The 21172-nt window shown below is 33.6% G+C and overlaps 3 protein-coding genes across 12 annotated transcripts in view; 2 read left to right on the top strand and 1 right to left on the bottom strand.

Moving 5' to 3' along the window:
- The first annotated feature begins 173 nt into the window (after positions 1 to 173).
- On the top strand, positions 174 to 5280 carry LOC132907836 (nucleolar protein 6). Of its 2 annotated transcripts, none has more exons than XM_060961257.1 (12): positions 174 to 369; positions 486 to 944; positions 1015 to 1483; positions 1555 to 1839; positions 1920 to 2193; positions 2264 to 2558; positions 2640 to 2864; positions 2925 to 3359; positions 3447 to 3610; positions 3679 to 3932; positions 4004 to 4413; positions 4512 to 5280. In XM_060961257.1, the coding sequence occupies exons 1-12, from the start codon at positions 352 to 354 to the stop codon at positions 4755 to 4757; spliced, it is 3534 nt and encodes a 1177-aa protein (XP_060817240.1). In that variant the 5' UTR covers positions 174 to 351; the 3' UTR covers positions 4758 to 5280. The 2 variants fall into 2 exon arrangements, with proteins under 2 accessions (XP_060817240.1, XP_060817241.1); XM_060961258.1 differs by lacking the exon at positions 4512 to 5280 and having other exon boundaries at positions 4004 to 4162; positions 4241 to 4379.
- Positions 4928 to 9299, bottom strand: LOC132907837 (centrosomal protein of 120 kDa). 3 transcript variants are annotated; one of them, XM_060961260.1, is made up of 11 exons: positions 8828 to 9299; positions 8371 to 8572; positions 8039 to 8294; positions 7300 to 7974; positions 6921 to 7222; positions 6586 to 6829; positions 6408 to 6528; positions 6216 to 6319; positions 5854 to 6135; positions 5462 to 5790; positions 4928 to 5384 (listed from the first exon to the last, which is right to left on the bottom strand). In XM_060961260.1, the coding sequence occupies exons 2-11, from the start codon at positions 8532 to 8534 to the stop codon at positions 5054 to 5056; spliced, it is 2808 nt and encodes a 935-aa protein (XP_060817243.1). In that variant the 5' UTR covers positions 8535 to 8572; positions 8828 to 9299; the 3' UTR covers positions 4928 to 5053. The 3 variants fall into 3 exon arrangements, with proteins under 3 accessions (XP_060817243.1, XP_060817242.1, XP_060817244.1); XM_060961259.1 differs by having other exon boundaries at positions 8371 to 8518; positions 8828 to 9298; XM_060961261.1 differs by lacking the exon at positions 7300 to 7974 and having other exon boundaries at positions 8371 to 8518; positions 8828 to 9282.
- Positions 9300 to 9447: 148 nt separating this feature from the next.
- Positions 9448 to 21172, top strand: part of LOC132907842 (casein kinase I) — a 58166-nt gene continuing 46441 nt past the window's right edge. For 3 of the 7 annotated variants that reach the window (XM_060961273.1, XM_060961272.1, XM_060961278.1), the window contains exon 1: positions 9451 to 10871. In XM_060961273.1, the coding sequence (XP_060817256.1) occupies positions 10646 to 10871 (226 nt within the window). In that variant the 5' untranslated portion in view covers positions 9451 to 10645. Of the gene's footprint in view, positions 10872 to 21172 lie in introns of all 7 variants that reach the window. The other 4 variants (XM_060961271.1, XM_060961276.1, XM_060961275.1 and 1 more) reach the window with 3 other exon arrangements.

The raw sequence follows: 21172 nt of genomic DNA, 5'->3' as shown, positions 1-21172 counted from the left end.
TTATTTTTTTATAAAGATTATTGTTAACAATTGATATAAATCTACATTTCACTTAATGGAATGGTTAATTATAAATATATATCGTCGTTTGTATCTAATTTAGAAATTTAAAAATGTCGGTACTACAGTATCGGCTATTTAGTACGTACGGTGAATCAAAGATAGTACTAATAGTAACAAATGTAAATCCACTCACGTGGACCAACGAGGTTTGAAACTACCATGGGAGCGTGTGAAATATTTTCTTAGGCATTTTGGATTAATCTTTTATATTATATTAACATTTTTATATACATTATATTATAATAACATAAGATTATATAACAGTTATTAACAAATTGGAAGATAAACATGAAAATACCTTACAAGGTAAGTATTTATGAAAAGAAATGTAGCATATAACCTAAAATATTTATACATTTAACGTCATAACATTTTAAGAACATTAAGCAACTGAATAAAATATATAAACTCATGTATCTTAGGCAAATATAAATGATTTTTTAAATCATTCTGGCAATTTGGCGTTTGAAAATGATCACCATTCTAATGATGAAATTGATGAAGACAAAGACTATGAAAATGAAGAAAGTGAAGAAAGTGAAGAAAATGAAAAAGTGGAAAAGATCAAAGATATTAATAAAGAAGGAAATTTTCTCTTGGTATCTGAAAGAAAAAGGAGGACGGTTACCAATGATACTGCAGATATTTTATTAAAAAAGAAAAGAAAATTAGACAATGATTTATACAAACCACCAACTGCTGAAGAAATAAATCAACTTAGGGAAACAGAAAATTTATTTCATTCTAATTTATTTAGACTACAAATAGACGAAATGTTAAATGCAGTTAGACTTAAGGATAAATATAAAAATTTGTTTGATATTTGGTTTAAAAAGTTTAAAGGGATTATTGAATCCATAGAAGAAACAGAAGAATATGAAGTACGCAGATCTATTTAACCAGAAAACTTTGAAACAGAGATTTTATGTCATTTATAATTTATATTTATAGCTTTCAGATGAGGAACTGGGGAAAAAATTGAACATGCATGTTTCAATGCTTAATGTACCAAAAGTAGCAAAAGGAGTATTTAAATTTCTTAAACCAACAGATATTTCTATTATAGGATCTTATATATTTGAAGCTACAGTTGGTTCAAATATCACTGTAGATATAATGATTGAAATGCCTGCCAAAATGTTCCAAAAACAAGATTACCTAAACTATAGATATATAAAAAAGAAAATGATATATTTAGCATACATAGCATCTAATATTACTGATGATATTGCAGAAAGCAAGAGATTTATGAATGACACATTAAAGCCAGTTTTAAAACTTGTACCAAGTGGAAAATTAGGTACCAAAATTAATGTATTGATACATATGTCAGCTCAAGAAGGAAGTTTTAGACTAAGTAGATTTTTACCAGAAAAGAATAATGTTAGACCTCAATGGTTTTTTGGAGAGACCAAAAATAGTATGTTTCCGATTTTCTTTTCTTATATTTCTTACTTATACTGTACAATAATCATATTTTTATAATTATAGTTGCAGAGAACTTTGTGCCAACACCACATTATAATTCAATAATTCTTCGTGATTTAATTATGAAAATACATGCAGAGAATATGAAAGTAATAAGAGAATATCCAAATATAAGGGATGGCATTATTTTATTGAAAATATGGTTAACACAACGTGAATTATTAAAAGGCTATGTAGCTTTTAATGGACATATCATAACAATGCTTATTCTATATTTGTTATCCATAAAAAAGTTAAACACATTTATGAGCAGTTATCAAATAGTCAGAAATGTGTGGAATTATTTAAGTATGTAACATTCTTTAAGTATAAATATTGATAGGTTTAATACTTTTATTACTATTAACTGACATCACTTATTTTATCAGTACAAATTGATTGGTGTGAATCTGGAGTAAGTACAAATCAAAATGAAGAGAGTAAAGATAGAGTTTTGAAATATCATGAGTATTATGATTGTGTATTTTTGGATAGCACTGGTTATTACAATATTACTACAGATCTGTCTAAAGCTACATATAGATGGGTACAAAAAGAAGCAGAACTTTCCTTAAATCATTTGGAAAATGCACATGCAAACAGTTTCCAATCACTTTTCATGAGAAAAGTACCATTTTATATGGCATTTGATCATTTTGTATGGTAATTATTTTTACAGTTTATCAAAATATGTAATTGATTAATTCAACAATAAAATTAAAAAAATGTATAGGTTTAAAGATGCTAAAATGTTAAGAAATCTAGTAAATGTTAATTCAAGTGACAAAGATAAACTAGATTATGGTCCCAATTATCGAGCCCAAGCTATAAAAATTCTTTGTAATACTCTTAAAGAAGGACTGGCAAATAGGGTACATCAAATTTGTGTATTACCGAATGAAAGTTCAGAATGGGAATGTACAGAGAACAATTGTAATGATATTGGGAAGATTTTTATTGGGTTAGAATTAAACCCAGAGTATTGTTTTAATATTGTTGACAAAGGACCTGAAGCAAATTTACCAGAAGTATGCAAGCTTTTTAAATATTAATGGATATTATTACTTCTTTTTCTATGTGTGTATGATATAATAAGTTTCATATTCTAGGCCATTGAATTTAGAAATTTTTGGGGTGAAAAATCAGAGTTACGGCGATTTCAAGATGGAACTATTCGAGAAGCAGTAGTTTGGTCGAAAGGCAAAACATTATCAGGAAAAAGATTAATATGTAAAAAAATTGTAACATTTTTACTAAAAAAACGATTAGGTATATTTAAAAATAAATTTATATATATTGCGAATGAAATGGAAGAACTTTTACAATTGCAAAAGGTAATCATTTTCAGTACATTTTTATTTATAAAAATATATTAAATATTTTGTTTCATTTAGGTAAAAATAACGCATTTCGCTTATGGAACGGGAGAAGAAGCAGCACTGAGAGTAATAAAGGTATTCAATCAACTTGAGAAAGATTTAATGTCTCTTACAGACATTCCCTTATCAATACATGGTGTACAAGGATCTAGCGCGGTTTTTCGATATACGGACGTTTTCCCACCACTTGCAACGGTTTATCGACCTGATAATCAACTTATTAAGAAATCTAAAAAGGGTTTGACATTATCAAGAAATATAACTGCAGCACCTAAATATGTTTGTCCACTTGATGTGAGCTTGCAATTATCAACTAGTGGAAAGTGGCCAGATGAGTTAGTAGCTCTTAGAAATACAAAAGCTGCTTTTCACATACAAATTGCAGAATGCCTCAGAAAACAATATAAGTTAACGGCAGAAGCAAACTTCTCACATATCGATGTATATAAGGTTATTATTTTTAAATATTATTTCTTCAACAAAGAAAAGTAATATTAAACATAGATGATTCGTTAAAAAGTAGTCATTTTTTGTTAGGATGGATTTGTGTTTCGGTTAAGTGTGGCACATCCAAAAGAAGTTACTTGCTTGAAACAGCAAATAACTGAGGATGGAGTTATACAATATAAAGATAATGAAAAATCAATCGAATTAGAAAATAAGCTATTTGAATTACCAAAGCTAACTAGTGCTTTACATGGGTAAGTTTGATTTGTCTTAAAAAATTATTATGCTTTAACTTAGTAATATGATATTATTTATATGGTAGATTACATAATCAACAACCATCCTTTGGACTTACATGTTGTTTGGCAAAACGTTGGTTATCCGCTCAGCTATTAGATAATTCTCATATGCCAGATATAGTAGTTGAACTACTTGTAGCTTCAATGTATTTAATACCTGCACCATACAGACCTCCTCAAATGCCTCAAATAGCATTCTTGAGACTCTTAGAAAATTTTGCAAGGGGTCATTGGAATACAGATCCTGTTATAGTAAATTTCAATGATGAAATGTCTAGTAAGTATTTATTTTGATACTAAAAATTGTCAATGTATTATCCCTGTTTATAATATCATTTTTAAATATAGAAGACGAAATAATTGCCGTGGAAACGCTTTTTGGATCATCTCGTGATTCTTTACCACCACTATTTATCTCTACTCCTTATGATCAACAGAGATCATTATGGACTAAAAAAGCACCATCTACTTTAATTTTAAATCGTATTACAATGCTGGCTAGACAATGTATAAAGTTATATGAACAACAATTTTTTACAAAAGTTCTGTTAGATTTCAAACCCTTATTTAGGCCACCAATTACAGAATATGATTGTTTGATTTACCTAAAACCGTGTATGGTTCCTAGAAGGTTACAAGCAATTGATGTTAATGATTCATGTCCAAATGTTGAATGGCACCCATATAAACATCATTCAGCCCAAAAGATACCAATTGTAGGTTTTGATCCAGTACAACATTTTCTAGAAGATCTTAGGGTAAGTTTTTAAGTGATATTTCATATAATATTAATATTTACTATGTAGTTTGATTTTTTAATCATTATTAATATTTTTCTTTTCATATTTTTTTTTAGAATGGTTATGATGAGTTTGCCTTATTTTTCCATGATACCTATGGTGGTACAGTAATTGGTGTTTTATTGAAACCCTCTGCGCTAGAAATTAAGGATCTCAAGGTTTCAAATATAAGTGGCAGAAAATGTAATAATAATAATGAACTAGCTTTAAATATTTCGGCAATCATACAAGATTTCTATATTCTTGGAAAGGGTCTTGTAGAAGCGATAGATGTTCAATCTAAAAAGTTTTCTTTAACTTGATTTCTTCTGATATAAATAAATTGTAATATACATTTTAAAGTAAAGCTTTGTTTTTTATATTAATTGTATAAAAATAATTATTTTTCATACAAAATAATTTAATTATGAAACCATAATAAAACATGAATATAGATAAAAACCAATTATATAAAATACATATACAAATAAAATTATATAAAATACATTTATTTCAATAAATATATATGTGTATATATATACATATAAAAATGATTATAAAGTATTTTATATTGTACTATGATTTTGAAATATTTTAAGGTATAGTTTATATAAAAGAATTACTTCATCATTAAAGATCTGATTTCATTATTTAATTTCATAATAACTGTATCGTCAATTGTATAACTCCCTGTTTTTAAAAGGGAATCACGTTCTTCAACTAATGCTTGCAATCTTTCATCTTGTTCATCTGATCTTTTTAATATGCCTTTGTTAGCATTTTGCGAAATTTTAGAGCCTACAGAACTTGGTGTAAATACTTGAGAATAAGCGTCTTTTTCAATGAGATATGCTTTTGGCTTGATTACATCAATTTCTTTCTGAATTTCATTTAACAATATTTGATCATTTGTCAAGGCAGTAGAATCTGCAGATAATATTTCTTCTAGGCTAAAGAAAAAAAATAAGATATTTTTAAAACATATTAAATGTCACTCATGTTGTATAAATATACATATTGCACATACTCTAAGTTTTGTAATTCTTCTTTACTATTTTTAATTTGAACTTTTATAGCTTGTTGATGTTCCATTTTCATACGATGTATTTCACGAACTGCTTTTGCCCATTGTTCTTTGAAAAAAGATTTACTTTCCTGTGCATTTTGTAATTTTTTTTCAAGTGTCTTTAACTCTTGTAATAAATTTGCTGTTTGATCCTGCGTCAAAGAACCTTTTTGATAAGTTTCCAACTCTTCAGACTGTTTTGATACAACCAATTGTAATTTTTCATTTTCAGTATTTAATTGTTCAGTTTGTATTTCTAAAGCTGTTTTCCTCTTTTCAAGAGCATCAATCTAAAAATATTAAGATTGTATAAATTAATTCTTATTTATAAGGGCGCAAGTGTGTTTATAAACCTTTGCCATAAGTTCTTCTTGAACGATTTGAAATGACTCTTTAAGCTCGTGTAATTTTGTATCATATCTCCATTGCAAATCTTCATTTGCTTTAATTAACCTAGTTTCTTTTTCGAGGCTTTTCAATCTTCGTGTTCTTAAGTCTTCTGTAGCATTATTTAAACTATTTGCTAGCATTTTGCATTGTTCAACGCTACACGCAAGTTTTGTTTCTAAATTTTCTCTATGTTTTTGCCATTCCTGACTTAGTAAATTTAAATGACGATCTTCCTTCCTTTTTAACTAAATTACAAAAATGAATGATAGATCATATATATCTAAAATAAAAGTACCTTCTTTTCTATAGTTAGATGTAATTTTACCTCAACTTTAAATATTTCCATTTGTCGTTCTTTCCAAGTCTCTAACTCGTCCACTATTTTATATGCTAAACTATCATCTAAGATTGGTGGCCCTAAGTTTTCATCTAATTCCAAATCAAATATTTTGTAATGTTATATTCTCATGCATAGATGAAACAAATGAATAAAAAATCATGTACATTAAAGACTTACTAGGAATGGCTTTTTTAATCCTATAATATGGACCATAATCTTGTAAATTTAGCATAACATCCAAGTTGCCAATATTATTATGTTCTATATCATACAATGGTATATTGTATTGGTACTCCATCTAAAATACATTTATTTGATGTATGTAAAGTGTAAAATATAATTTCTAATATATTACCTTATTTTGACAAAATAATTCTTTTGTATTAATTCTACTTTCAGATATACAAGTCTTAGTACTTCCTTCCACTTTATATATACTAATTTTTGGTGGGAAATTTAGCAATAATTGCTTAATTTCATCTGTTGCTGATATAAATTGTAATTTGCACCCTACATTTTGTAATTTTACTTTTTCTCCTAATGAAGCTAGTATTTTTGGATGAAATGCTGAAGTAACTTCAGTTTTTGGATGATGGAACCTATATTAAAGAAAAGATACATATTTAAATACAAAAAATCTCCTTCGTCATATAAAATATTAATTTTAACTGTTACATTAGTAATTAGTACCGAATTTCCATATTTGGAATAATTAATTTTGAAGATATTGCCTTTATTGCTATCAACAAAATATTTAAATAATAACAGTGATAAGCCTCTACACTTTTAGAGGAATTATCGATATTAGATTGACACAGTAGTGTGTCAACTGAATGTGAATAAGTAGCTTTAACAGGTTGATCTCTTATAAGATCACAATTTAAAGTGTGTTTATTTATATTATTGCATCCATTTGGGGGATTAAAAATTTGAATTCCATATTTTCTAAAATCACCAGCAGGATTTCTATGACAATCTATTTCACTATAATTCTGAAAATTATAATTAAATACAATGAATATTAGTTCTAAATGTTGTTACTTCGCCATCTATTCCAAACAAAGCTTACTACTTGTCTTAAGATATTCTTTAATTCCGCAGAATTAGGAGTAATGAAATCATTGATCATTGCATTTGAAGTATCCATTGCTACACTTGTTTTACCTACATATTGCAATTTTAACTGTAAATCGAGATACGAGTCTCTAGATTCTATTTTATTATTTTCTTTGAAATCTGCTTTACATAAACAACACCGCTGATTTAAAATACTACTATTATTTTCAGTGATTTTAAGAAATTCTTCAATATTATCAGCAGGGATTAATGGTTGCAAATTTACTTCCGATTGACCTAATATATGATCTTTATATTTTAAATATATGAACAGGAATGGCTTTAGTTGTAAATATTCTTTGAAAACTTTTAATGAACTTCTGATCCTTATAACAATTTTTTCATTAAGTGTCCAAATATCTCCATACTCTTTTTTACTTTGATTAAAATATACATCATTTTCTAATATCTTACACCAAAAATATAAATTGTTTTTCATATCTGCATAATATCTCATTGGTAGCAAAGAATCTACATATGTTGCAGATATAGCAGTGATATTCATTAAAAAGAATTCATGACAAACATCTAATGGACCTAATTGTATAAGGCGTTCATCACGTAACAAAATTGGTGTTACTTTATTAGATTGAACATTTGATTGTTGACATTCTTCCAAATTTTTTAACTGTAATTTCATATCATAATTTTATCATTATTAAGCATTTATTTAAAAGTAACAAATGATTTACCTCTAATTGAGCATTTACTGATGTAGCTTCTAGATCGTGGATACTTAAAGCAAGAAGTAACTCAGGTTTATGTATTTTGAGTTCACTTTTTAATCCTGATAGTTTATGCCAATTAGCTTTTACATTATCAATACCACTTTTAGCAAACACTTGGGCAGATCTTAAACTAAGTAGAAGATACCCTAATTTTTCTTTGATATCATTACTTTTAACAGCAAAGCATTCTATTTTTAATGGGACTTGTCCTGACCTCATCCTACAAAGTTAAAAATTGTGTTTTAATAACAAACATTACAAATTATTTTGTAATAAACATCGTATATGATACATACTTTCGTAGTCTGTTTTTATCTACTTCCCAAACCAAATCATGATCATATTCAGGATTTGAATTTGGTTCTACTATATCAGTTTCCAAGGAATGCCCATTTAGAGTTGCAACAATTAATGTAGGTAGCAGAATTTGTTCAAAACCTTTGCCTAAGATTGTTAACATTAAACGTTAAGTTCTCCTAACTTTTATTAAATAACATGCTTAGGTCATATCATGGAATTATTGAAATTAAAACAAAGTTGAAATTCAGAGAGGAATACATTTATTAATATTAAAAAAGCAGATATATAATGCGAAATTATAGAATTTTATTCACTACAAGTCATTCTTAAGTAAATATATTAAACAATTAGTTTTTCTACTATATTTGTATATTATTTTATGTTACATTATTTCGCACAAGAAAGATTTTATAAATAAAAGGTTAACAAGAAGTAATCAATCGTAAGATTTACCTTCTTTTATATTCAGTACAACTCGAACATCAGAATTTGCTAATTCCTCCATTGTATCATAATATAATAAATAAAAATAATTAGTATAAAGTGAGCAAATATTTAATGAAAATTAATGGAATCCGTAAAATTCGAATTGGTTACTATGGATACGTGGGTATTTAATAGCATAACATTTTATTTATCATGTCAATATTTCACAGACGGCTTATAAATTACACAGGATTATAAAATATGTATTATTTACACAATTAATAACATTGAAATCTTCATAAGATTAGATTCGCTAAAGCCCTCTTGAATTTATTTGAAAATTCAAATAAACGCCATATTAGTGTCACTGAATATGAATATAGATAAATAATTAGTCGTCCAAATTGGTCTGGTAACAAAATTGAACACCGATCAAATATTAATTTTTAGCTTGTTTTATCAAAAATCATACAGAAAAATACACATAACATAGAAAAATTAGTCATAATTGTGAAAGAGTTGCAAGATGTGAAGAAAAAGCTAAAAAATTATTGACGTATAAGAATGGAGATAGTTTGGAAAAGAGGGCGTTGGCGTCGATAGACTGTTGGGAACGCGGCGTTATTTCGTTTCAAGTTGGCAGCACTGTCAGCCTCGTAACAAATCTCACCTATGTCGAGTCGAGCGCGAGAGACAGAAGCGTAAGCTTGTCCGCGATCGTTTGTCCGCGTTCGACAGGTCTTTCAAATAGCGTGCGTGTAATCGGTGGACGGTAGAACGTAGGGATATAAATTGTATTCGTATAACCAGTTCCGAAATAAAAGTTTGTTGGAAGGCCTAGGAAGCGAAAGGATTGCGGAGGGGACTGCAGTTAATACGGGGCTTGTGTGTGGGCATATAATAGCCGATCGGGCATACTGGTGACACGGCTGCGGATTTTTCCTTCGGCAAGAAGGAAGGAACATACGAAGCTCGCAAAGTGCATGTGCTTGTGTGCGTGTCACTATAGAAGAGTTCAGAGCCGCTTCGGCGGCGCTCCCAAATCTAACTGCAGAATTGAGTCTGTGGTAGTGAGGCCGCGGTACTATCGGGCCACGATTGAGTACGATCACGATCGCACGCGGCAGGGCCGTTTGTAATGGAGGAGGTTTCCGAGTGTATTCCCGTGCGACAGAACAGTCACGGCGATGCACGCCGTATTGACTGAGACGCGATATTTATCGTTGACTATTCCCCCCGGCCGGCCGGGCAAGAGAGGCAGGTCGAAATTGGTATGGAATCGTCCAGGGTCCTCAACACGACGAACACTCGCTCCCGTCTGTGATAACCACTAGCCGCTTAGAAAGAGATAGAAGAAGAGAGAAAAAGGAAAGAAAGAGAGATAGAAAGCTGTTGTGTATTTTGCGCGTGTGTGTTCTCCTCGTCTGCCCTCTTCATTACATCTTTAAGTGTAAACATTTCTCGAAATCCGTTTCGAGGTTAGGATAGCATGGGGATTGATCCCCTGAAGGCATCGACCGACGAACCGTGACACCTGCGACTCGCGTCGTGTACGCGGTGTGTGCTTTTGTGTGTGCGTGCGTGTGTGTATTCCTCCTTAGGAAACCGCTGGGAGTTATTATTTTCCATCGGCGGCCATCCAACGGGACGACCAAAGAAGAAAATATGTCAAGAATGGGGATCGATCCCCGACGATTAAACGCCGTGCATCGTTTACATCATTAATTCGACTAATACAAGACTAACATCGGCAACGTTTTTTTTTTTACCGTACAATCGACCTTTTCTGTCACGTTTAAACAGACTGTCGCGGATTACTCTGCCACGACAGAGGACACTCGCACCATGCAGAAAAGAGACGGTAGAGACACACAGCTACAGCTCGCGCGTAGCTCTGAACGCGAACAGGAAACGACCAAGAGGATCTCTCGTGGTAGCGGTAATGCTACCAGATTCAACGCGTATTCCTCAAGGTATAGTGTTACCTCCTCCTCTAATGTACTCATGGTCGGTCCCAATTTCCGCGTCGGCAAGAAAATTGGATCTGGCAACTTTGGAGAACTTCGACTCGGTGAGTTTGATTGTCTTTTACTTTCTTCTTCTTTTATATTCTTTATTATTACATATCTTTCTATATGTATTTTTTTCGTTTATTTTTCGATGTACGTTCTACATATATGATCATAAATAATACACGTCATGTTAAAACGTTCGTCTCCGTCAATGATAATATTCGCGCGTGAAAGTGACTTTTTCAATGGCATCGAACAAAATGGAGCCACGTAAAAGAACACCCCGTGTGCTGTCGTTAGTAAGCAAGAAAGAAATCCTTCCTAACCTTTCCGAAGCGGTTCGCGTTACGGGAATGAACGGAACCTTGAAGCAACATTTCATTCCGATCGATCTTAATGGAATTCGTTTCAGCTGATCTCGCTTCGACTCGCCCGCGAGATCTTTCATCCTGTTCGGTGCACTATCACCGCGTATTCTTTCTATCTTTTCGACATTTATGTTCTCGAAAAATCGCGTACGCCATGAGTGCAAACCCATCGTTTAAATTAATACTAGAATTATCTAGCAGGGGTTAAAATGTCTAATTTGCAATTTTTCATAGAAAATTTATAAAGTTACAGCGGTACATTTTTCAGGATTTTTTAATAATCATTTTTTTTACAAAATATATAAACGTAGATTCGCTTTCTTCCTTTATTACGTCATTTTCCATATATCTTCCATTTTGTTTACTTCAGTAACACATTCAGAGTCTCTAACGCAATAATATGTTTTTTTTTATAACTAAAGTATGACCAAGGACCTTTTGCTCGATAAATTTTTCTTTTGTAATAATTGAATATCTTGTAATTTATAAAATTTACTTCTAAAATTCTATCCGCTTTATTGCCAAATGTATTACCATGAAGCAAGGGAATTTATTAATTTATTAATACAATACCAAATCTTGTAACTCGTGATCTATAAAATTTTGTTAATAATATAATAATTTAATTGTACACAAATGCCCAGGTTAGCCACTTGCCAATGATACCAACGAAAACACAAATATTCCCACTTGTGTGAATTAAAAATAACAAATAATATGAAACATGACGTTCGAAAGTAAATTTACCAAATTTTTGTCTCAATCGCTCACATTTTCCATCTTCTATACAATACTTTATTTTCGTAAAATTATCGCGAACGCGTTAACAACAATGACAATGTATTTCAGCATTTCGACTTGCATCGGTATCGTCCGAAGTTCAGGTCTTACTGCGTGACGTAATTCTCCGACGATAAATTTATATCTTTTATCTATGCTAAAAGAGAGTGTGCATCGAATATAAAGATGTTTATGTCCGCCATGGCCTCCCTGGCGATTTTATTACGTGCTCGGCTCGCATGTTCTGCGAAACGGTCGAACTTTAACATACCAATTAACGTACCATGCACATATGCATCTTCGCACGCTTTTAACTATGAAAAAATATCGAATATTATCGATGGTGCAAAGTTAAACAATCGACTCGTCGATTTGTTTGCTATTCCGCCACGTGACTCGGGTTAAACGAGCTCCTTCGATAAACATTGAATTTTACCAGGTACAAATGTTTTATGTATAACCTCGCGACGAGCCAACTGTGCGTCGCGATGCTTGCAACTCCAACAACTTGTATAAACTTTTTGCTCATTGTCTTTCGTTTCGCACGCATTCATGATAGCTAGCGCTAGTGACGGGCTGAAATACGTCGCAAGTGGGTTCGAAAATTTATCCAATCGAATTAAATCGATCGGTCGAATCAAATTCGAAGTTTCTATAAATATCTCGAAACAAAGAAAGAAGCGGCATTTTCAAGTAAATCAGGTCCTAAATCTTGAATTTTCTATGAATACTTTGGGAAATGAAAAAGAAATGTAAGTACGTAGGTATGTGTGTACAGGTCAAATAGGATCCAGGTCATTAAAATCCTTTTTTACGGCTATGGTTCTTAATTACCCAGTGACGAACGCAAACGTAAAAATAGAATTTGTAGGAATTCTGTTCTATCTGATTTTTTGAAATTTGCTAGAAGAATTCAACGGAATACTAATACTTTTCTGACTCACACGATTCGATTGCAATTTGTAAGGCGTTCGACTCGTTCAAATGTCGAAGTACGTACACAGTTGGAAGTAGATTTTCCAAACTTGCAACTACTTGTTCTGCGATTTGAAGCCCACTTGTAAAGATCAAATACATATTTGGCAAATGATAGAGCGAACGAATTTTAGGAATTAGATTTGATTGGGATTTCACGTTGTATCCTGCCATAATGAATAGACGCGTAAGGTTTGTATGTTTATACAGAATGCCCCCCCCCCTCCAAAAAAAAAGGATCTAAGATTTTGCGAGCTTATACTGAATAACTGTATACAAAGAGGTAGTACCTGTTAATATTATTCTACATATCGCGAATATTTATGTCAATCTACATTTGTACGGATATAATTAACACGTTGAATGTCACGCCAGTTTTACAAGATTTGGCCGTGGCACCACGATGAATTTTATACTATGCGATATATATAATGTTGAAATATTACCTACAAGAGATATGTATAATCATCATTAATGAATTTATCTAACTGAGGTGGCCCTATGGCACTGTAGTGCAATTTCGCTCGATTCATTTATTTTTGCGATTATCAGTTGTCTCATATTGTTTGTTGCTAAATAACTGTTCTATATTGTTACGTTCCGGGACCTACCATACACCATAATTAATCCCTCATACTTATTCAGACCCGCAATAATTCTAAGGAACCGTTACAAGATTCAGCAAATTTTATTTTACTGTTAAGTCCCTTAAGTGCCATAAAACATCTTTCAAATTGAAAGGGTCCTTAGGGTTGTTGTTCATTAAGATAAAACACGGAAAATACGGGTTTTTCCAAGTTCGACAGCCACTGGTGGAGGAAGCACACAATGGATTTATATTCCATGTATAAATAAAATTATTTTTATATGTTTTATACTGCATTACCTTCGTCTCACCATTGTAGTAACGATGGTAATAATAACAAATTTATAACTATTGACATTTGTTTAAATTATGTATTTCTACTAATCTTGGTGCGCCGGTCATAGGTGACCCTCATGGCATTCAACGTGTTAAAGAAATGAAACCTAGATAGACATTTGTTTCATCCATTAAATATTGTATCAGTTATAAACTCACAAAATGATAGATCTTCTTTTTTTGGAACATGTTATGTATATGAGTGAGGAGTTTTGTATTGGAAAGAGGATTGTGTTTAAAAAGTGGAAGGAATCGAGTGTTGCACAGATTCTACGGGCAAATCGAATATCCTGTGCTCTAATGGAAACACACCTGGCCCTGGCTGGCACAAAGCTTCGTGTTTTCAAAGAGAACGAATTAGGTAAACCTCTAAGCTACTATCCTGGGAGATTAGAAATATCGAACTTCGAGGATCGGTGTTGAAATCCAATAAGATCGCACGAACAATAATTAAAATCTCGATCCATCATGCGAAAATTCACTCTTCTCTGCTTCTTTGCTATCTATCAATTCTGATTAGAGTTTCAGATCGATAAGAACGTTGTACACGTTCTATTTTTCTTACACGTACTTTACGAACTATCGTAGTATATACGTCAGTTCACAAAAGTATTCGAACACTTGTAGAAATCTTTTATGATATACGAACACATTATTATATGTATCGTACAAAACATTTCGAAATTTCATTAGCATTCTTATGAGACCCGACTATCATGATTGTATTGGTAAAGTTGGAAACAAATCTGGGAATGTAATATAAAAATTGCAAGATATTTGGCGTAAGAAAAATATTTAAACAGTCAATTATCTAGTATATTAATAAACCTCGATAATCAGTGAGGTCATCTTCCATACTTATTATATGTTTAAGATATTAATGTAAGTTTTTGCTAAACATATGCATATTCCCAATAAATATATCGTTACTTTTTATATACATTTCCAAATTAGTTTCATATTTGAAAATGTTGTATGCACGAAACGTGCAAAGTTCATGGGAAATGTAATTTAGATAAATAAGTCTACTTACTGATTGTATCTCGATAGGAATATCCGGTCGATCCTCAACGGGATTTGTAAAAGACGTGGCTTACGCCCACAAATCTTAGACGATATTAACTGCGTAAATATTGCAAAAGGAATAGGGTCTGTATTATCGAAGTATACGCTCTTGGAAACTTCAAAGGGGATATGACGTGTTCAGGGAACAGAGACAAAAGGGCGTCTTCCGTGACTCTTTTCCTGTTGTCTTTTGAAAATCACTAAGCGCTTCGACAAATAACCGCCTCCTTGTGCGTTGCATTAGGACGTGTTTACGCACTTTCAGCTGAATTATTACTCAGCTGGAAGTGGTCCCTTGCGCTGGCCTTATCGCCGTATCGTGTACAGTTATTCGATGTATATGGAATTTACAGTTTCATCGTATCGTTTAATTTCGTGCGCTGCTTCGATATCTCTCAGAGATTCCAATATGGAACTTCAGTTTACGAGTCGTTTTTATAATTAAAGGGACTGCTGCGATCAGGCGGTGGCTGCAATTTCTAGTAACTCGAGTAAAGTACAACAGAAAGCAATTCGAAGTCAATCAAAGTCGAATCACCTTTTGCGACGTGCTATAAATTCATAGTTCACTTTTGAATATGAAGGCCATAGGTGAAAAACTTGATAAGTCACGTTTCTCGTTTTCTATGCAAGAGCAATTTAAGAATTCGATATACGTTGTCGATCAATTTTACGTTGAACTTGTCTTTTCACTCGATTTGGGAATTAAATTCTTGCCGTTTGTAAAATATTTAATAACGTTACTTATACATATCTATATATAGACTAACGCTAAATAAGTTAAACTAACACAACCAACTAAGGTAATATTATTCGTTTGTTATGAAACATCGTAGATTTCTCGTGACAAGGAGTCGAACTATGAATTTCCAACGTTAGAAGTTAGTAGGTGATTTTCAGAAATTGCTTTGCTCGTGTTCTTACGAGAATAGAAGAGGGAAAGAAAGGAAAAATAGAGCGCACGTTGTAAGGTTTCGTTACAAAGTAGTATGATTCAAGCATACCGTGTAATCGCGTGAAATGGTCGAAGCCTGCATTCGAGAACCGCTGACGCGACATCGCGAATAGACAAGAATGTTTAGAGCAAACGTTCCTTCGTCGACGTTACGAATTAGCGAATAGTCGCCTATTCGAAGATATTATTTTTCTATAGACGCACGATGAGCTGCTTGTTAGCGCGCCTTTCCCCGAGTAACGCTGTAATTTCGAAACGTGTCCCACAAGTATATATATCTTGTATCGAGAATACAATGTGTGAGTGTTATCGGGGCTGAAAAATTTTAGGCTCTTCCTGTGATTCATCCCTGAAAGATCAGCCGCGTGTGAATTCCCCATTTAGTTCTTCTGCCTGGATGGTTCCCTCAAGTCCCTCGCCTTGTACTCGATTGCTTGCTCGGTCTCTTGTTGCGGTTATTACTGTCCGAAGATTCCGGTTTTCAGTAGTTCTCCCTTTTGAAAAAATCATTTGTGCGTCTCGTTGGCGTTATTCGATCCTCCTCTTGGGAATCAGTAGCTTATTTTTTCTTTTTTTTCTTCGACCGATCAGCTGATAATATGAGAAATGAGATAGTTCCGAATAAATTATATCGTGAAATTAGTTGAACGGACTCAAAAAAGTGCAAGCGCAGCTGATTTTAAATAGAACTTCATTCACCGTTTCAATCACACTACGTATTTTTCCACTGTTTACGAAAGCGGTATTAACGTACATGTTTTTGCCTTATAACCCAGTAAGTAATTTACGAAGAAATTAGAGTTGATTCATGAATGATGGACGACAATTACAGTATCTGTACACATATGGTAATATGATAATAGAATGACGTGGAACGTATTGGTTACCGATATTTAAGCATTAAAAAAACAATCGTGATTGTTATCAATCAAACTCGTAAACACGCTATAGTAACGATTTAGCGACATTATCTTTTGATAAGTTAGAGCTAGTATATAAGCACGTTCGGTTCGGTTCGGCTCGGTTCGGTTGCATTTAAAACGATGCTTGTCGAAGGCGTATGACTCATTCTTAATATTAAAGCGTTTGTCGCGTGGTTGCGTTCTCGTTCGACGGTTGCACTTTACCGAACGCATCGTAACTACGCGTTCCCTGTGTGTTTGTCGTCGACGCTTTTTTTGCCAGGGTCTGACATTCCGATTCGTTTCCCTTCCGCCGGTGAAACTTCGTATCGATTTGTGCACGGGCCAAGTGGCCGATATAAATAATCCGTGATTTAGAACTTCCATAATTTATAGTCTTGTACGGATTCAAACGGTGACCTTAATAACGTCCCGAGGAAAGTATCATCGTCCTCGCAGACGCGAATACCGAGTTCGCAAAGTCGAGTCTCCGCTTGATTCCCTAGTCGATTCGTCTTAGGATCTATGTACTTGGCCGATTGAAAAGGCTTTTCGTTCCAGCGTTCCGAATAATGCCATTATACCAGAAGATATTTTGCAGTATCGTAAAATCGTCAATTGCATCGATCGGGTTAACCGTCTGGAGTCGGCGTTGCTTTACATTTGACTGATTTCATAGGTAGCGATAAAGGTACATTAATACTGTCGGTATTATTCGCGGACATTCATCGTCCGATTAAGTCATCGAAGTGTGAAGCGTTCCTTTCCCGTCGATATTATCGAACGTGTCTAACAATCGCGCCGTCACATAGCAATCGTTCGATTTATACTGGCTGTAGCTCTATTTTTCGGTGTAGCTGTTCTTCTCTATCTCTGTTTTAATTTCTCCTCTTAACTTTAGACTTTGTTTACAAGTGAAAGACCAAACAAACGGTACAAAGAAATTGGTAACGTTGGAACGTAGAAATAAAAAGAGGAATAAATGCAAACTAAATGTAAATTATCAGAAGTCTTCGTCTCTGACGTTTTGCGTTAGAATTCTTGTACAGTTCTCGGATGTGTTAATACATTTTTTGCAAAATTAATCTCGCTGCGTCGTACTTAAATCACAAACGGTTGACGAACGATATCGTCCATTATCTTAATGCGATGGTCGTACCGAGGAGCACGCCATCAGATTTTCCTCTACTTCATTGATACTAATTGTAGATTCGTACTTTGAATTCAGCGTTGCATGTTCCGCCTTCCATTGATGCATCGAACCATCGGGTATTCTTCGGAGATCAGTTCGTTGCCCGTTTCAATCGAGCAGGAACAAAGTTAGCTAATAAGCACGATGCAGTCGCGTGACGATAAAAAGTTTGCCGTTGTGATTATCGCGTCGTCGTTAAAATTCTTTTGGCGAAACCAAAAATTTGTTAATTCCACCGCTACCTGTCGGATACTCGACGCATCGATGTTCGATCGTATCGTTCTTCGAAGAACCAGATTGCTTTATCGCGATGCAATTTTCGATAAAGATTAATTGGCTAGCACTAGGTGTATTTATGAAAAGCTATATCGTGCTCCTTCGCACAAGATTTAACGCAATTTAAAAGAACGAGTCTAGCACTTTAAGCGAAACGTTCGTTCTCATATCTTATACCCATTCGTTATACGAGTTTATTTGAAAATCCATCAACGAAAACGTAACTAACTGAAACGATAGATTGGCCAACATCGGTACAGTATTCGATCTTATCAAATACCGATTACTTTTACCGATCATTTGTTTTTTTATTTCCCAACGATAATCATTCTGCAGTCCGATGTTTCGAAAACTACACCTTTGCCTCTTTTCATCGTCTGTCGACATAATCTCACTGAAATAATCCTCCACGACGATTGTATCCTTCTAATTTCTCAATGATTGATTTATTCGTGAAAGAAAGAGATTTGTAATCTACTCAATGAGACAACGGTTTTTAATCTTCATGCGTAGAACGTGTATCAAAAAGGAAGTGCGAAACTCGACTACGTTTTATCAGTTATACGACAAACACTTATATCGTTAGGGTACGATCATCCTATCAGCAATTTACGTAACTGATTTTCCAATGATTATAAGATCTCCAACAACCTTTCTGTTTTCTTTACTTTTATCACTATATTATGCGGATGTTTATGCAAACGCGAATTCTTACGAATACGATTAAAAGATTCGAATCTAAGACAGAGTTTTGTTTCATGTACTAAATATTACAACGAGCACTACGATGTCTTTTCTGGTTAAAATTGTATTATTATTATTATTATTACTATTATTTGATAACAGCCTTTGTTACGTAATTTTACACGAAAGATACAAAGTATACGAGTAACTTGAAATATTTCAACGCGTTTGGGAAAACGGGAAAAACGCTAGATAATTGATAAGACATTTTAACTAATTCTGTATATTTTAAGCATACTTTGGATATATTATATATTTTTATATAAACTTGAAATAGTAAATGTACAAAAATCCACAGTCTAGCTGTTGTTACGCGCAAGAACGACCTAAAAAACCATATGCCACGTGGCGTAGTTAGCGTGTTCTCTCTTATACAGCGATTATCAGTTTATCATCTTGCTTTAGTAGCCAGTGCCGTAGCTCGTCGGTATAGACAAGCTGTAAATGCACTTAGCGAGGGATCTGATTGGTCTACGATGTGGTCATTGTGCCTTCGCTGGCGTTTCTCGTATCGCGTGGCCCGTACAGAGTTCGGCCAAGAGGCGTATCGGTCGTGTACGCCGCGGTAAATTGCTTTCCAAAGTGATCCAGGAGCGTGTTGCCTATGCTACGACCAGGGAAACTGGCTTGCGGTTGTTCGCGAGAACGTGCACACTGCCTAGAGCTATCTTCCGCGATGTATATTCTGCCGCATTGGCTTCCACATCGCTCAGTGGACTGTTCGCGTGGAATAACTCGTCGAGAATGGCGTTTATTGATTCAAGAGGCGATGCGCGACAGGAAAGAAATTTCTGTTAACGCTCGGCCCTGGTGTATTCGCTAGTGATCTTAGCCTGTGACGTTTTCGATGTTGGTTAATATGAAAAGCGATTCTTGGTGAAGTACACACTTAAATGAATAAATAAGTGTATAATCGATTATGATGCTTCGCGCTGATTCTAACAACTTTGTAACTCTCTGCTAGTTTTCTCTGCAATCTTTAATCCTTTCGAAACTAACGGAACTATAGCTACATTCCAAGGTGCTTTACTTTTAGAAAGACTGCTCGATGGTTATATAACTTTTTTGATGTTACTTTCGATGAGATATACCTATTATATATTGGGACATAGGATCGTTCTTCTATTATAAGTAGGTTTATACATCGTTCTAAGAATGTCTAGCTTTTTTCATATATTGCACTGCTTTATTACTATTTTGCTTGACATACGATCTGTATTGATAGTTCTCAACCAATGGTACGTGGATAATTTGTGCAATATATAGGTACTATAACAATTTCATCATCCGATAGTTCGAGTATTGTCAATGTTAACGTGTGCGGTCGTCTCAATTCTGAGTAATCGATGCTAGAGATCATATGACAGTAACCTAATTAAATGTATAGTCTTAAATTCCTACGTACGAGACACGGTTTTTCTTAGCGGTACAGAAATATTTTCATGTCTATTTCGATGTTATAAAAAAGTTAAGAATTCTTCACCCATATTATTATATTATTATCTTGATAGAAACATTTAAATCGTACGAGATCTTATTCAAACTTTCTATCAGATGCGTGCAAAACCTATTATATTAACGTCTCCGTTGATGAAAGAAAAATTCATATCTAAAGAGCTTAAGCGTGCTTTCGCAAGCACAAAATACATTCTTCCCACGTGTCTTCTCCAAATATCTTTTCACTCGTTGTTAATATTCTAACATAAACATTCCTCTCATTTACTCGTTATCCATACGAATTCTATCGTTCTCGCGTAACATTATGAAAATATGAGCGACGTTGATAGATACTCATAAAACGAATACTTTTGGTTTCAGCTGTTATCGGAGAACGTTTACAGTTTCTTGAAGATTCGGTCCGTTTAGAATAGGAAGTCCTATTACTTTTTTCAGGCGCCATGTGGTTCTCTTTAACACGACCGTTGAATTGATTTCCGCTTTCGGCGTGTCGGAGAAACGAGAGCCAGCTATAACGGCAGTTATTTGCGGGCTCCGCATGTGTGTTCGTGTTATACGTGTCGTAACAGTCGTACAGCCGTGGTAATCACTCTCTACCTCTGAACTTACAGAAGCGCACGACCCGACGAAACTTGTTTCTTTCTTTTCGTCGTAATAATATACCGCTGTTGGAAAACTCGATCAGCTGATGCGCTGACGTCATTGCGGTGTAAAGCCGTTGAA

Source organism: Bombus pascuorum, chromosome 6 (genome assembly GCF_905332965.1).
Source record: "Bombus pascuorum chromosome 6, iyBomPasc1.1, whole genome shotgun sequence".
NCBI classification, from domain to species: Eukaryota; Metazoa; Arthropoda; class Insecta; order Hymenoptera; family Apidae; genus Bombus; species Bombus pascuorum.
This window is presented reverse-complemented; position numbering and strand designations above follow the sequence as displayed.